At 40.8% G+C, this 15,472-nt stretch overlaps 1 protein-coding gene across 8 annotated transcripts in view; it reads left to right on the top strand.

Annotated features, from left to right (window-relative positions):
- Positions 1-15,472, top strand: part of DNASE2B (deoxyribonuclease 2 beta) — a 24,410-nt gene that overhangs the window by 5,905 nt on the left and 3,033 nt on the right. For 2 of the 8 annotated variants that reach the window (XM_042818952.1, XM_042818951.1), the window contains 3 exons: positions 836-997; positions 2,516-2,713; positions 3,258-4,807. In XM_042818952.1, the coding sequence (XP_042674886.1) occupies positions 836-997; positions 2,516-2,713; positions 3,258-3,613 (716 nt within the window). In that variant the 3' untranslated portion in view covers positions 3,614-4,807. Of the gene's footprint in view, positions 1-835; positions 998-2,515; positions 2,714-3,257; positions 4,808-5,215; positions 5,500-5,583; positions 5,681-6,079; positions 6,256-8,344; positions 8,409-9,288; positions 9,391-9,557; positions 9,700-9,827; positions 9,978-10,448; positions 12,930-13,060; positions 14,445-15,472 lie in introns of those variants that run through there. The other 6 variants (XR_006168833.1, XR_006168835.1, XR_006168834.1 and 3 more) reach the window with 6 other exon arrangements.

The following is a 15,472-nucleotide window of genomic DNA, read 5'->3' as shown; positions in this document are numbered from 1 at the left end:
AATCTGCATATCTAAAAATCCTGCCTAAAACAAAACTGGAAAGCAATTTGCACGATGAGTGGTTTGCGGCGCGGTGACAGATGCAGTTGCTTCTATTCTGGTTCTGCTGTGCCTGTGCTATGTTGAAGAACTCTTATGGATTAGGGACCCTTTGTTTTCAAGAGTGGAAACTCTTGTATCTCCTTCAGCAAGTACAGACACATCGTCCTGAGCTGGCTATGTGACAGCAGCACCCAGTGCAAGGGGAAAGGCACACTGTGAGACAGCCTCCCAGCTTTCTATCTTTGTGGAAGGATTATAGAAGCACTTAAGTAAGCAGTGACAGTATAGCCACAGAGCTGCTGTGCAGTCCTGGTGGTCCCTTGAGGAAGCAGATGGGACGTGGTGCCCAGCCTGGCGCTGGAGAGCTTTGGCAGGGCTTTGTATCTGGCTGCAGATCTGGGAGCTGCTCCCTGAGCCCATGCCTACCTGCAGTGCAGGCATCCTGCACTGTGCACAGTGATGAAATGAAGGGAAGGGGAGGGGGCCATGAGGAGGGAGTCACAGACAATAAACCATCAGATTTTTCAGAGATGGTATTTGAGCAGAGAACGAAAAGGTTTTGCAAAGATTTTCTTTGAAAGCACAGAGGTGACAGTTCATGTTAGGCTACGCAGCTGAGAATTAATGCAATTTTAGCACAATATCAGTGTTTTCTATAGCCCATTAATATACTGTAGAGCCAGTTTCACTGTAGACATTAACACACCAAAGCATGATGTCTGCAGCAGCAAATCCAAAGCAGGACACCACTGCGATGTCTCAGGGCTTATTTGATGTAACTTTCCTCTGATAGGGTTTCTGCTCTTGGACAAATCACAAGGCTTCTGGGTGATCCACAGCGTGCCCTTGTTCCCCCCCTTTCCCGAGGACGGCTATGGTTACCCAGCCAGTGGGGAGTTCTATGGACAGACAGCCATGTGCATAACCTTTACGTATGAGCAGTTCATAGAAATAGGTAAGGATTCTCCCTAAGAATGCCTTTGCACCACTGCAACTCTCTGACTCCTTTCCTTTTTGCTGTGCCTCCAAAATTGCTTGCTTTTGTCCTCCATTATCAAATTTGGTAACCAAGTGGGGCCTGGAAACTGCATACTTGGCTTTCAGTTCTATTTATCGAGTTCTTCCTGTGGGAATGTGGGAAATTCACTCTTCCACTCTTTCTCCATCTCCCATGGGGTCTACTGAGATAATAATAGTCACAAGCGCATATTGAGGGCAAAGTCAGCCCATACATAGCAAATGCTTTAGAAATATAAAGGAGGATGGGTCATCATTTTTAACAGAAGTAGTAGCTTATTCAACTGCTGTAGTCTGCAGTTCAACAAATGCAAAGCAATCACTGCTTAGCAGGAATGGTGGCCTTGACGTCAGAAATACTAACTATGGAAAAAATATTCTCCAGAATTTCTGTAGGTACTTTTTGCCACATAAAAAGTGAACCCTAAAAATAAGAAAAATAAAATCTGTATCTGTAAGATTTTGAAGTACCTGACACTGGAGGTCCTGAATAAGGACTATCAAAAGGCATGGTAAGATGACACACTTATATGTTCCTTAACACCTTTTACATTGTTTTTCGCTCTTTGCTCAGTTACGAGTGCCAGATTTTATCAAAGAAATGCATAAGATTATAAATAAACAAGCTGGGCACACTATGGAGCTGTTAAAACCAAGATCCTGCTCCTGGAGGTGCATCTTTGCTTGTGCTTAGGGAAAGGGAAGAAGAAAATGAGAAGCACAGTAATGTTTTCGTGCTCTATCCTCCCAGCTTCTGGTAATCTGTGGTTTAGGGTTTTCCTGAGCTGGAAAGACTGGAAAGTTCCTGATGGACTCATCTTCATGAACTCATCACTCGTGGAGCTATTTGTATCCTTCCTCTTTATGAAATCCACAGCGAGGACTGAGCACTGTACAAAGAACTTTCTTCTGCAGATCCAGTCCAGATTCTGAAAGTCAAACTCTATTCTCCCTAAAATCCAGCCAGGTGCTTGGTCAGCTTTTCGCTTTGGCTTTGGCTTTGGTTTGGCAAGTGTAACTGAGTGGAAACTCCTCCTGTAAATACAGACTTGAATTCACACGTGCCACTTCAGCAGTGTGACCACTCAGAGGCTTGAAGATGATCATGGAGGGATGTGGCATGGCCCTTCTGCTGAGTGCAGGGAGGTGTACATGGTAAAAATGGAGCTTACTCTCCCAGCCAGGCTATGTGCTACAGGGCTAGTCAGAACTCAAAGCAATTAAACACATTTTTGGTTGCTAAAACAAGCTACTTCGACACTGAACTCCTCTGGGAGATAAATTGTGAAGATTAGAAAGGATTTGTGTTTCTCTTCCCAGGCTGAACTTTACTGTCTTGATTGCTCCACTTTAACCTATTTTCATTTTGCTTATTTTCATTTCTTTGTGGATGTTTTATGTTTTTGGGGGGCTTTTGTTTCTGTGGTTTTTTGTTTGTTTACTTGCTTTTTTCTAGACCAACAGATGCTGAGCTCTAATCCAGAAATCTACAGCTGCTCCCTCCCTGATACCTTCCAAGCCGATCTCCCAAACCTTCAAAAGCTTTGTGCAGGCTCCAGGCTGCCCTCAGGCCCCCTGCGCCGCCTCTCCAAGCTGCAGTCGGCACGTGGGGAAGCCTTTCTCCACTTTGCAAAGTCTAATTCTTTTGTGGATGGTAAGTGAAAGTGCTGTTATCTATCATGTGCTCAAGCAAGCAGTGGGCAGTCAGTATATCCTTTGACAGTATTTTCTTTGAGGGGAAGAAAAGAATTTCAGCTTCAGAAATGAATTAGCAGAGCAGGGAATGGTCTTCTGTCATTCTGTCAGCCCCACAAAGTGAAAAGCTATCTCGTCTCTCAAATGTTTTACAATGCACATTAGTGGGGTTGTCAGAAATTTTCTATCCTGATATTCAACTGTAGCAGCAAAGAACAAAAATTAGGTTTGAATAATCTGCTTTTTTTTGTTATGAAGATCTGAGGTTTTTTGTTATTTTTTTTCCTTTATTTCCTATTGATTATTTCTAACAAGTTTTCCAGTGAAAGAAGAGAAAACAAGAATGAATTCGGGAAATAAAATCAGGGCAGGATGGGGGTAAAATCTCATCTGGTTCACTTCAGGCATTGGAGAGAAGTTAGCCCAGTTTAAGTGATCCTTTTTGATTCCTTCTTAAATGAAGGAAAATGATGGGCTGACTCCCATCCTCTGCTATCCCACAGATATCTACGTGGCCTGGGTGGCTCAGGAACTGAAGACTGATTTGTTGGCTGAATCCTGGCAGCACTCTGGCCAAAAGCTTCCCTCAAACTGCTCTCTCCAGTACTATGTCTACAACATAAATCTCATAGGGACGCCACTGAATTCCACCTTCCATTCGATCCAGGATCACTCCAAATGGTCTGTTTCAATGAAGGATGAAGTTCAGTGGACCTGCATTGGAGACCTAAACCGTGCTGTAGAGCAAGCTTGGAGGAGTGGTGGGTTCATCTGTACACAGAACAAACACATCTACAATGCTTTTAGACATTTGGTGATCCACTACGAAAGTTGCAATGATGCTTCCATGTGGATATAAATAGACTGTTCCTTCCAAACAGCATAGCCCCTCGTTACATAAAATGTGTAGGAAATATCTCCCTTAAATTATGTTTTCCCTCTGGAAAAAAAAAAAATGGCCCTGTGAGTTACCAGATGCACTAGACTTTCACTTCATTAGCTACAAAAGCAGGCATTTTATGGGTAAAACATGGCTGTTTTTTCCCTGCACTGTGACACTGAAGCAAAGCGCGCTGCTGCCAGCAGTGCTTCACAGGGGACGTCAGTGAGAAATGCTGGGCAGGGGATGTGAGGAAAAATGAAAACTTGCTGTGCTATGTAGGCTGTCTGGGATGGGCTGTTGACAGGAGAAAAGTACCCCAAAATGCTTCAAAATCACCGCCTGTTCCAGGTTCTGTTGGGATCAGATCATGTCTGCTGAGGCTGGGCTGAATTTCTTAAAAGTCAGGCGTAATTGGATGCAGACAGGAAGACAAGTAGTCTGGGAACAAGAAGGCTTCATTTTTATGATTAATTTTTGGAGAAGAAATGAGCTTTGAATCATTTGTTACCAACAGCTTGGGAATGTTTCTAGTGCTTTTATTCATGTGCAGCAATCATATAAACCAATAAACACGTCCAAAAAATGAATGAATAAAATAAATTAAGAGAGAAGATGTTCTTTTTATGGTCTCTCTCTTCCATCTATAGCTATTTGTGATTGGTTACATGGTTTTATAGCTGCCAAAGGAAAAATTGAGAAAATTAGGGGGAAAAAAAGAGAGAGAAGAAAATATTTGAACATGTTATTTCATCTACATTTTCACACTGCAGATTATGTGGCTGTTAATTTTTGATACCTCTGTTCTCAAGCCTAGCATTTGAAGTTTGCATAGATTTGCTATAAAGGCAAAGCTAACTTGCAAACTTGCAGTAGCATTTTTTGAATCAATTTTTAATATGTTCTTAGGTACATTTATAGGATTATATCTCACTTTTTTTTTTTCCTGAATTGCTGTAAACTTATGTTTGAAGGTTTACCTGCCCTGCTAATATTTCTGTTTTGCTGTGTTTGTAGTCCATACCCCTGACTGTATACAAGTGTCAAATAGCTATCAAGAAATACCCTATGACCACAAGAATTTACTGAAGACTTCCTTCACTTTCCATCCTGAAAAAAATCAATCAATCAACAAAGTGTTCAAAGTACCAAATAAATGAATGTCATATCACATTTGAGTGTACTTCTTGAAGAAATAAAACTACTGTATCTGGCCTGGTTAATGGGAGAACTGTGCAAAACTGGATTGTATGTTTAGTCAACCTGGGTTGAAGATAAAGCTGACTCTCATAGCTCAATGAAAATAGTGTAAATAGTCTAGATGTTTTGCACGAAATGGATTTTTTCTTTATCTCTACATATGAGCAAAAAGTTTTCCGAATAATGTTAAGTAACGTTTTTCCTCTGAAGCTTGTCAAATTATTTTATGTGCATGCTTTCCATTTTTTCACCAGCTGTGGTCAAGTAATAACTATTTGTGGCTGTGAAAATTGCCTGTTAGACAGCAGTGAGTGCTGGGACAGTAGGGCTTGGCTTCGATAAGCCAAGATAAAATTTGTCTTGTCCATTTTTTCATGGCAGACACTGACCCAACTGGCCTGACCTCTTGCATCTTGCCCACAGCATCACATGTTCGTGTACAGGACATGTACAGGAACAACAAGGAGACCTTCACTGGAATCAGCTCGGGTGAGGTGCTCCATGGTGCACCAGAGGGCTCTGGGATCTGCTCCACCACCTGTATTTCCTATGGGAGATGCTCAGCCACAATGTTTAACTCACAGAGCTCAACAGCATGGAGTCTTCATCCCAATGCTGACACAGTGGTGTGTCACAGTCCTGCTCCCCAGACCTGTCCCTTGACTGTAAGTGCTAATTGGTATCCTTAATTATTTGTTCAATTGGTAGATATCATTGAGCCAAGACTGTTCACAGCATTTCTCTTCCAGTGTGCTCCAGATTGATTGCCTCCCTGTCAGCATCTACTAAAGAGGCGTAAACAATAGTGGGAAGATGGAAAGAAGCCCTGTACCCTACACTGCCTAAGTAGGTTGGGCACACACTAATTTCAGTGGTGTAGCAATAAAAAGGCTGCAGTTCTGGTTCTTATTTTTTCCGTCTGTAAACAGTTTTAATGTAGTTTTCCTTTCATTGCATAATGTCTGTATTTGCATATCTCCCAGTATTTCCATTACGCACATTATGAAACATGGGTAGATGCTCTTTTTCCCAAAACAGACCTGTGATCAGCAATCTGAACTTTTGGATTTTTGAATGGCCTGTATCTGTCAGGCCAGCCGTGTGACATCAGGTTCACATCCCCTTGCTCAAACTTACATGCCCTCATAGCACACGCTGTCGCTGGTGTGAAGTATTTTTGCATATTTTTAGAAGAGTTTAATTTAAAAGGTGCTATTCTTTATCAAAATGTCAAACACTTCACAGCTTTACCTGCTGAGCCCTCTGTGCCCGTGGAGGAGAGCATGCAGCACAGCCCCTGGGAAGGGACCTGGTGAGCCACACTGCAGCTGCAGAAGAGCAGAAGGGTTGGATACAGCATGGAGAGAGCAGAAGGCTCTTCTCCTTCTGGAATCCCCATGTCTCATCCCCTTGATGCACAGGTATGGCTATTCAGACCCTTGGGCTCCATTCTGGTTAGACTAAATGAGAATATTATGCATGAAAATTTTTATGCATGAGAGGCCAAAACTCACATTATTAATCCACTAAATCTTGCTGTAAGACAGGGGAGTTTGCAACAAACACAACAGCAGATATAATTATTGAGTAGGAATGGCCTTCTAATTACTTAGACAAGATGAGGCCCTGTACCAGCAGCCCCACAAGTGCTCCAGTGACAGGAAATGCAAACATGGCCTCTTGCAATGCCTGCCTCGGCCTTCCCCACCCACCCACCTGCTCTCACATGTCCCCATCACCCCAGGAAACCAAGCCCGATGGTTTTCCTGTCAGCCCCTCAGGATTCTCCTGCAACACCAGCGGCTGGGAAGCCCTCAGGTAGTGGCTTGCTGAGCAATTTTATACAGATGTAAAGGGAAGAGGCCATCTAAAGGATGAGATGACAGGCTTACTAAGACAAAAGCTAAAATACTGGGAAGGTGTTAAAACCTAACCTGTGTGAAGTTTCATTCCAGCTGGGCAGTTACTCCACTGGAGAGCAGGCAGAGGCATCCAGCCAGAGGCCATTTCACAGGGCGTCTTTATGGAGGCATTTCTCCAGGTGTCTCCACAAGGACTTAAAACACCTTGAAGCCTAGCAATGGGAGCCATCCCTTCCACCAGTGTGCTGGGGATCTTCTCAAGGACCTCATGTTCCATGTCAGCTGCCTGCCAGCCAGCAAAGGGAACTTTTGGGAGAAATTGCTCTGACCTAGCTGGGAACCTTCCCTTCTTCAAGGCATGCTAATGAAGGCTGACACTGGACTTGTCATAAAGGCCTGCAGGTCTATTTCTGAAACACAGCAAAGTCAGCTTCAAAGTTGGCTAGACTAGTTTTTAGAAGTACCAAAGTCTGCAAAGCTGTGGATGATTTGTCCATCCAACTGCCAGCAATGCCCCTTCTTTCAGTTGTAACCCGTGCCTCTCCCACTTGTGCAGTGGCTCATGACAGTATTTCACCAGCAGTTTGCTGTTTGCACCTTTCTGCTCTCAAAACAAGAAGTTTCCAGCAAATGCCTCTAAACATCAGTTCTTACATTGAACAGTGTCTTCTTGGCATGCCTGCGGTGTTAAGAGAATGGGCTATTTTTGAGAAGACATACGGGTTGCTCGTCCCTCTCTTCTGTTCAAGTATATGCACTCCTGACAGTCCTGAAATGCTAAAGACCATTCTTTTTTTTAATGTATCAAAGCATCTTCTGCATTATTAGCGTGGTCACATAATTATCCCCAGAGAAACTTACACCCATACATTAACACCCATAAATTATTGTGTAGATGTCTTTTATACCTTCATTTTCAGCTTCTGGGAAAGATACATCATTGGATACTTAGCACAGTAATTGCTTTCAAACATGTAAGCTGCCTATGCCTTGGGTAAAATGTTCAGGAGGCAGAGATGTGCTGGCAGGGTCTGCTACAACCTCAGTGCAAGCCAAAGCCTAACTGTGCTCAGAATGTGATGCAAGAATATGATGCACTTTTCATATTACACAAGAGATTTAAAAAAAAAAAAAAACCAACAAATTTAAAGATGAGAATGTAAAGGAAATGAATTTGTATTAGGCAAAGCACAGGAATACATTCTCCACAGTGTGGGGCAGAGAGCCAGATCTCAGATTTCAAGCTAGGGTATCAGTCTTGGATAGATAGCCTGATACCCTGAACATATATGAACATACATATGAACAATAACTGTATCTGACACTTTCCTATTCAGTCAGATATACCAGATTAAAAGCCTGCTCTGTTGAATATTCTCAGAATTCTTCAGCAGTAAAAGCTGCTGCGAATGGCATCTGAAGCCATTGTCTTTCAGATTTTGGCATCAGGAGGTAGTTTGTAATACAATTTTTTAATACTTACCTACTGTTTTTAAATTATTTGTTCCAGTATTATATGCATATTTGATAATTTAATTTTACTCAAATTGTTAAGTACAAAACATTAGGATTTGAAATATATACATTGATTCTTAAGCAACTGTTACATTTTTATTCAAATAAATCCCCTTGATTTTATTTTTTTCAGTTGAGTTCAAGTATCATTTTTACATGAGGTAATTGGTGGCCATTCTGCATCATCTGCAAATCAGGTAAAAGCGAGGAACATCTTTCCCCTCCTTTCACCATTTTGCAGCCTAAGAGCTGCAAGCTAAAAATTAAATACTCAAAACTTTACCAGAGCAGGACAGAGTGTTCAGTGTGACCTGCTGGAGTGCTCGTGGTTGCTGCAAGCAGTTCACTGTAGTACACTTGTCCTAGCGTTGCATAATTTATTAATCATAGAAATTGTGCATGCAAATCAGCCACACTGTTGTGCTTCATCATATACTAACTAGTATATTTGTTTTTACATGCATTAAAGCCCTCAGATAATAATGTCTCATTATAGCAGTGCACCTTTTCTCTGTCGCCTTCTGAAACCTGTCAATTGTTTGCTAAAAGCCACGTCGTTGAGCATGCTGGGGTTTTGCCATTGTTCCTATACTTCTGACTCCCCAAAGTGTGGCAGTATTTAGCTCCAGGGCTTTTTCTGTGTCTCGATTTTTACAGGTTTCCTTTTTAGGCTAAGGTTCTGTCAGCCAGAAATCAAGATTTCTATAGTGCAATTTTAAAACTGTATTCTTGCACCCGTGTGTTTATGCTTGACACCACTGCCCACCCATTCACGCAGAGGATTAAGAACACCAACTCGGTGCATGTTTCAGAAACTGTTTGCTTCCTTCCCCTAGCAGCTGCTCCATTGCTTATACTGATCTTGTAATCCTTCCTGGGCATTGCACAAATGAAATCTGCATCTTTTCTTCTCTTGCTTTCTATCTACTCCAATTAATTTTTTGCATGAAAGTAAGATTTTCAAGGAGAACAAGAGACCTAACTATTTGCATGAGATATTTTGTGAGGAAAAAGCATAGAAGAAATGTTGTGCAACAAAGACAGACTGTTGCTGTAGTTTTGTTTCCTACTGCCCAGGAACCTGCCCTTCTCTTTTCTGCCAAATAACATGGAGAACCAGAGAAATCAGAATGAGAGAACTCAGAGGAAAACTCAGAAGAGCGAAGAGGACAACAGAAGGTGAGCCAAGAGAGGAGCAGAAGGAACATTAGGGTGGGAGACATCAGTGGAGGCCAGAGACCTTGATTTCAATCACAGCAAGCCATTGAGAGTTAATCATGCAGAAATATTGTCAACTATCTGTTTCACTTACTGTGATAGCTGCTGAGTATTTATCTGTTTAACAGGTATAACCTCCACAGGCTGAGCCACAGAGAGAAAAAAAATGAGAAGCACACACTGAAGTGACTTAGCCAAGTATTAAAAGCCAAACAAATCCTATCACCTGGAGAGGAAGCAGCTCCCTGTTTGTTACCAAACTTCCAAGAGGTGGGGTGAGGCAAAATCAAAAGCATTACATATATAAAAGTAGGAGGGAGCAATTTACAAGCCAACCTAAATAGTTTGAACAATGTCTTTGAATAACATGCTACTTTTTTCTTTCTTTTTTAAAAAAGGAAGCTACAATTAAGATTTAAAAACCAATAAAAACGCAGTGAAGATGGAGGTGCAGAACATTTACAAGATTAATTGCAGACCGTTTCATTATGTGTGACACTATAACTTAATTCATTCTCATGGAATTCAGATAACTGCAGGCAAAAAAGGTAAATACAAATACAAAAGAGCATAAACTGTGATAAGCAAACTGATGCCTTTAACACTTTGCTCTTGGCATTGTTATTACAGAATTTGTAATAAATTTTGGCCTTTTATTCTCACAGAAAAATTAAAGCTCTTTAGGAATTTCCCCAGTTTTGTACATTCTTTGGTTCTATCTCTTCCTACATCCTGATGCAACTTCATTCTCTAGCACTAACCAAGCCACCAGTACTTGGCCCTGCACTGAGTCAAAGCCAGCAGGCATTACTTACTGTCACTTGGCTCATTGTGGCCCACTGCTTGGTAGCCTCCCAGTCTTGGATTCCACAGAGAGGAATAATGGTAGTGCAGAAGCTGAAGCTCTTTAAAAAGTGTCCTTGTAATGTCAGAGGAGGAGCTAGGCGTAAGGGGTTGGCTTCATAAATGCAAATATTTCATAATTTATTTAGTAATGTGGCTTTTTTTTTTCCCCCTAGGCAAAAGCTTTAATAAAGGAATAGTTCTACTGCAACAAAGGAAATGAGCAAGAAGAGAGATGAGGACACATCCTAAGTCCACTAATGGCGGTGGGAATTTGCCTTCATCTTCAGTGGGAACATATTTTCAAAGACATGGGAATCGTCCATACAAACGGGAGGATAAAATCTGAACCTTCCGTGGTCTATGACACAAACCAGAAGATGGCCCCGACACAGTGGAAACGTGCCCAGCAGGAGTTTCACAGCCAGGCTTGACCACAGTCCTATGTGTGGTGCCGGCTGCTGGGATGGACGTCATCACGGCCACAGGCACAGGCAGTGTCTGTGGTAGAGCCCTCCCTGAGGCCAGGCCAGGCAGGAACCAGGCAGAGATGCATCCCTCTGGTGAACACTGACCCTCTTGCTGATTATGGGTTTGCCTTCAATGCCCTACATTTGGGAAGAAGAGCAGCGTGGACAGCAGGAATCTTCCCCAGGGAGATTCAAAATCTTCTTCAAGGGCCAAGAACTCTTCCTGGGTGTATGCTGCCTGCTGAATGGCGCAAAAAGCCAAAGCAGGAAAGTCCAGATGGAGGAACCTCATGATCTCAAGCACCTTTTCTTTTGGTACTGGCACTACACAGCAAAGTAGACATTAAAATAACAGAGTTGCCACTCTTCTGCTAGCAGAAGCATTCATCTCCCTCTCATCCCTTTGATCTACTCCTTCTTCCACTCCCAGGATTGCACTACGTCAACTCTCTGTGTGATAGTGTGCACACCAGGACCTTGTTGTACTCTTGAAGAGTGAGTTCATTTGCCCCATGAACACATGGCCTCTGTAGTTCTGTTTGAGCTCTTTAAGAAAAAATCCTCCATTGTCCTTGATTACCGGTCACCAAAATATGTCTGATAGGATAGACCCTTCCAAATAACCAAATTGTGCAGAAAAAATTTCAGAAAAATGTTCTATGGGAGTATGCCCCCTAAGGAACAAGGCTTCTTCGTAACAACTTATAAAGTTATGTTTCTTATTGGATCTGTGCTGCCAGTCCATTGCAGTTCTCATGAAGAAAAAAATCACAAGTATTTTCTCAATAACCTCTTTAAAAGAAATATATTTACCATGTGCTGTGTTCTACATGGCATTGATTTTCAGTCCCTAGGGATAAAGATGTCTATGAGCAACCTTTAAGAGAGTCACAGATATGACTAAACAATGCATGTTCATGTATATTTTCTAGGTATTACATTTCTTAAGGAAGCCCATGCCTCTATTGGAAAACTGAAAGAAATTTCAAAAGCTGTGACTTCTTTGCAAGTCAGAATTTTATTCCTATATTGTATGTCAAAATATCAATTTTTATTTGATTTTTTGAGAGCTTTGCCAAAGATTCTTCAGGAACTGTAAGACAACTTACAGTTTCAATTCTTTTTTTTTTTTCCCCCAAGAAAATGCAGTATTTCTTTAATACTGAACTCTATTGGTTTCCAGTGCCCTTACTTTTAACTATCACCTTGTATAAAATCAGTGTAAGAAATGAGAAATGAAGCATGTGGTTTAACTGCTTTTAAATTCATGAGTAGTGCTACTACGTTTTGTGGGATTAGTTTGATAGTCCAAGTAAAATAACTGTCAGCTAGACAGATAGTGCAATAAAGGTGAAACACACTATTGCTGATAAGAAAGTAATCTTTATTTCATGGTCCCAGACTTCTAGCATATGAGCACAGTACTTTGTGGGATTGAGTGGCACTCACCAACATAACACTGCTGAGCACAAACAACTTGATTAGATGAGTTAAGCCAATGTGGTAGAAGCAAAGTGGAACTGAGCAGCTTTGTGGCCCTGATCAGGCATAATATAAGTGCAGTTTTCTCTCTATATGAGGGAATTTCACGTATTAGGGCTAACAGCATTTGGAGCAAGTCCACTGTAATTTCAGTGTAGCATTAGATGAAGCATGACAATAAATTCAGCGAAGTAAAAAACTGGGAGAGTTAAACTCTTGACAAATTTACAAAAGCACTGCACAAATTCTGTGTGTACTTGTGCAAGGTATTGAGCAGAAAAGAAATATGTTCATTCTAAGAGGATACAGGTGTGGCTACTACTACTGTGTACCAAAGATGTTTTTTGAAAAATGAATCCTGTTGATGCTATTTGTTTGAAGCAATAATTAGACTGGCATCAAGTTTGACTGATAACTCCTGCTGTCTTCACACAGATTTTCTAAGTTTGTGAGACCAGTTCTCAGGAGCTCTTTAGCAAAGTTCTTATGTTGCCAGCATCACTCCCTCAGAAGAAACTGGTAAAAGAGTGAGTCCTGGTTTTCAGTACCTTCTACAGATTGGTCTTCAAAAGTGAAAGTCAGCTTTTTTAAAAGTGATCTTTCATAATTGCAGTTGAAAATGATGTGTTTGCCAAGTGCTGAACAGCTTTGAAAACTGGATCTGATGTGTTCAAGGTAAAAATAAAGGTTTAAGCCTGTAATATATTTCACACTTAGAAGCCTTTTGCGTATACTCAGAATTGGAACTTATGTTTTCCTTTTTATAGAAAGAATAAGTGATACTTCTTTCATTATTGATAGAGTTTTGTAACAGTGTTTTGAATTATCTATTTCAGATTTTCTCAGGAGAAAGTTGTCTCTGCAGATGCCCCAGACTCTGCCAAATGATTGGCTTTCTATCCAGTTCAGTCATTTACTTCTGTTACATGTTTTAGACATCCATTTTTCCATCTTAAAACATCCAAGATTGTCCATCTTTACACATCCATTATTCCATCTGAACTTCAATTCCATGTTTTTTCGTCTGCAGGCTTATAAAAAAAAAAACAAAAAACACACACACTTGGACTGGAAGGAAAGCACATGTATCAGAACAGACTTTTGGATTTGTTTTACTTTGAACACACACAGCATCATGTCCCCAGTGGCTTAATACCAAAGAGCACTTTAGAAAGTCATTTGTATGGACTTATGAACATGCCTCATATAAAAAGAAAGGTGCAACTGAAGAGCTCTAATACTGTAAAGAAATCCACTTAAAAGTGAAGAAATACAGGAATGTCTTTAATCACCCACTGGATAGTCCTTCATTTAGTGTACAAGATCTTCAGCATTCTCGGATAATGGATAGGAGCGTTTTGCTGGTTTTTAATTCTTTTTATTAAATGTATAGTCTTCTGTTCTACTTATTCCTCATTCGCCAGCTCCTTCCCAGGAACTAACTCCATCCTGGAGGTTGACATGTTTAGCATCCGTGAAGCATTATGGTTCTCACATTTGTCTAGGATTACCCTGGCTTTATGCGAAGGTTTTACCAAGCAGCAAAGCTTTTCTTAAAAACCAATGAAATGCTTTTTTACTCTAAGTACATCATTTGGTTTCAGCCAGGCAGTTTCCTGATAATAGTATAACAGAGTGTCTTTTCAGAATCCCAGTAGGTGGAAGCTTGGTTTGAGAACACACTGGGACATTTGGTAGCACTGATATTTTACGTCACAACTGTTAACAATTCTTGAAAGTATAAGAAGTATTTAAAGGCCAGGTGGTTCAGGAAGCTGGCGGTGGATTACGAGGCAGCAAAATGTGGGATAACAAAAAAGGTAAAGAGAGTTGTCTGCTGCAGCTTGCCTTTTGAAACAGGACAGATGGGAACAACTCATGCACACAAACATGATGAGGACAGCACAGAGCGGTGGAGTGCCTGCCCCTTCCTAAAACAGGATCATACCTAAGGAAACAGCCTAGGGGTGAGGACGCAGGATTGACATCTTGCCTGAAACAACAGGATTATCTTGTTTCATCTCTGCCATCAGGCATAAGGAATGAAAGATCCTGAGCCTGAAGGACAGCAACTAATTGCTCCCCAGACAAGATGGACTGCTTCCTCAAGAGGTGCTGTAAAGGAAAAGTTTCTCTCCATTCAGTGCAGTGACGTTCGTCCTTGTCAGGATGACAGTCTGTTCCCAGGACCACCAAGCAAAAACACAGCTGAATGAACAGGTAAGAAAAAAATTGCTAATATCGGTGCCAGCCTGGATTTTTATACATGCAGTCTGATAAGTTATATATTTTGTTGTAAAATAATCAAGCAGAATGATGTGCTAAAAACCCTCAACAGAGATCTGTGATGAGATTACATTCATCTGAGCACTATATTCTAGTTAAGTTTTTAAAAAGTGGAAGAGGACTTGGTCTTCAAACAGCTGTGTTGGATCCTCCATTTTTCAGTGATTGTGGTTGGCATCATATCAACAATATCAGCCCTGCAGGTTGTGTAACAAGATAATGATACAAGTCTTAGGGTTGAAAGTGGAGGTGCTGGTAGGATGACAACATCCCACCACCCACATACAGTAAGAAATAATTGGGATTAGGTGAGGCTGCAGTCAGACATGAAAATTAAAAATATTATTTATTAACAACCGAAAGAACAAATTAAACTAGATTTAAACTATTTAATTAGATTAAATTAAAAAGTCTGAAGTGATTTCTATGATCTTCTAGTCTGACTTCTTGTATAATAGAAAGCTGATTGTCCTGAATTAGCTCCTTTTTGGACTGGATTGCATTATTTGAAAGAGAAAACATCAGATCTCGATATAAAAATTAACATAAAAGCTACAATAATGCTGGGTAACTCTCTCAGTGGTCAGTTATGGTAAACTGTAAGTTAAGATTGTTGTTCTGGATCTTTGTCTGCTAGATTGAAGCTATGTATTTTCAGAGGCATGTAAGAGCCCTCGTTAACTTTCTCTTTGATAAACTCCATGAACAGAAATCTTTGAACCATACTTCAGGAGCGTATGCTAATCCTTTGATCATGTTTCATGTTTATTCTATAAAATCTTACAGATTTTTCATTGTTCTTTTTGACTTGAGAACACAGATCCCAAGTATGTTTTTCATCAGCAGCAGATGCAGAGGGATATATAAACCTCCCTACTGTTTCTCAATATTTTCTTGCTTAGGCAATCGAGAGTTAGATTCTCTGTTTTAGTCACTGTACCAGAGAAGTAGCTGTTATGGAC

This window comes from Centrocercus urophasianus, unplaced genomic scaffold, assembly GCF_019232065.1.
Source record: "Centrocercus urophasianus isolate 14NV4802_14NV808 unplaced genomic scaffold, USGS_Curo_1.0 seq_18, whole genome shotgun sequence".
Taxonomy (NCBI): domain Eukaryota; kingdom Metazoa; phylum Chordata; class Aves; order Galliformes; family Phasianidae; genus Centrocercus; species Centrocercus urophasianus.
The sequence above is the reverse complement of the archived record's forward strand: the minus strand, read 5'-3'. Positions and strand labels throughout refer to the sequence as shown.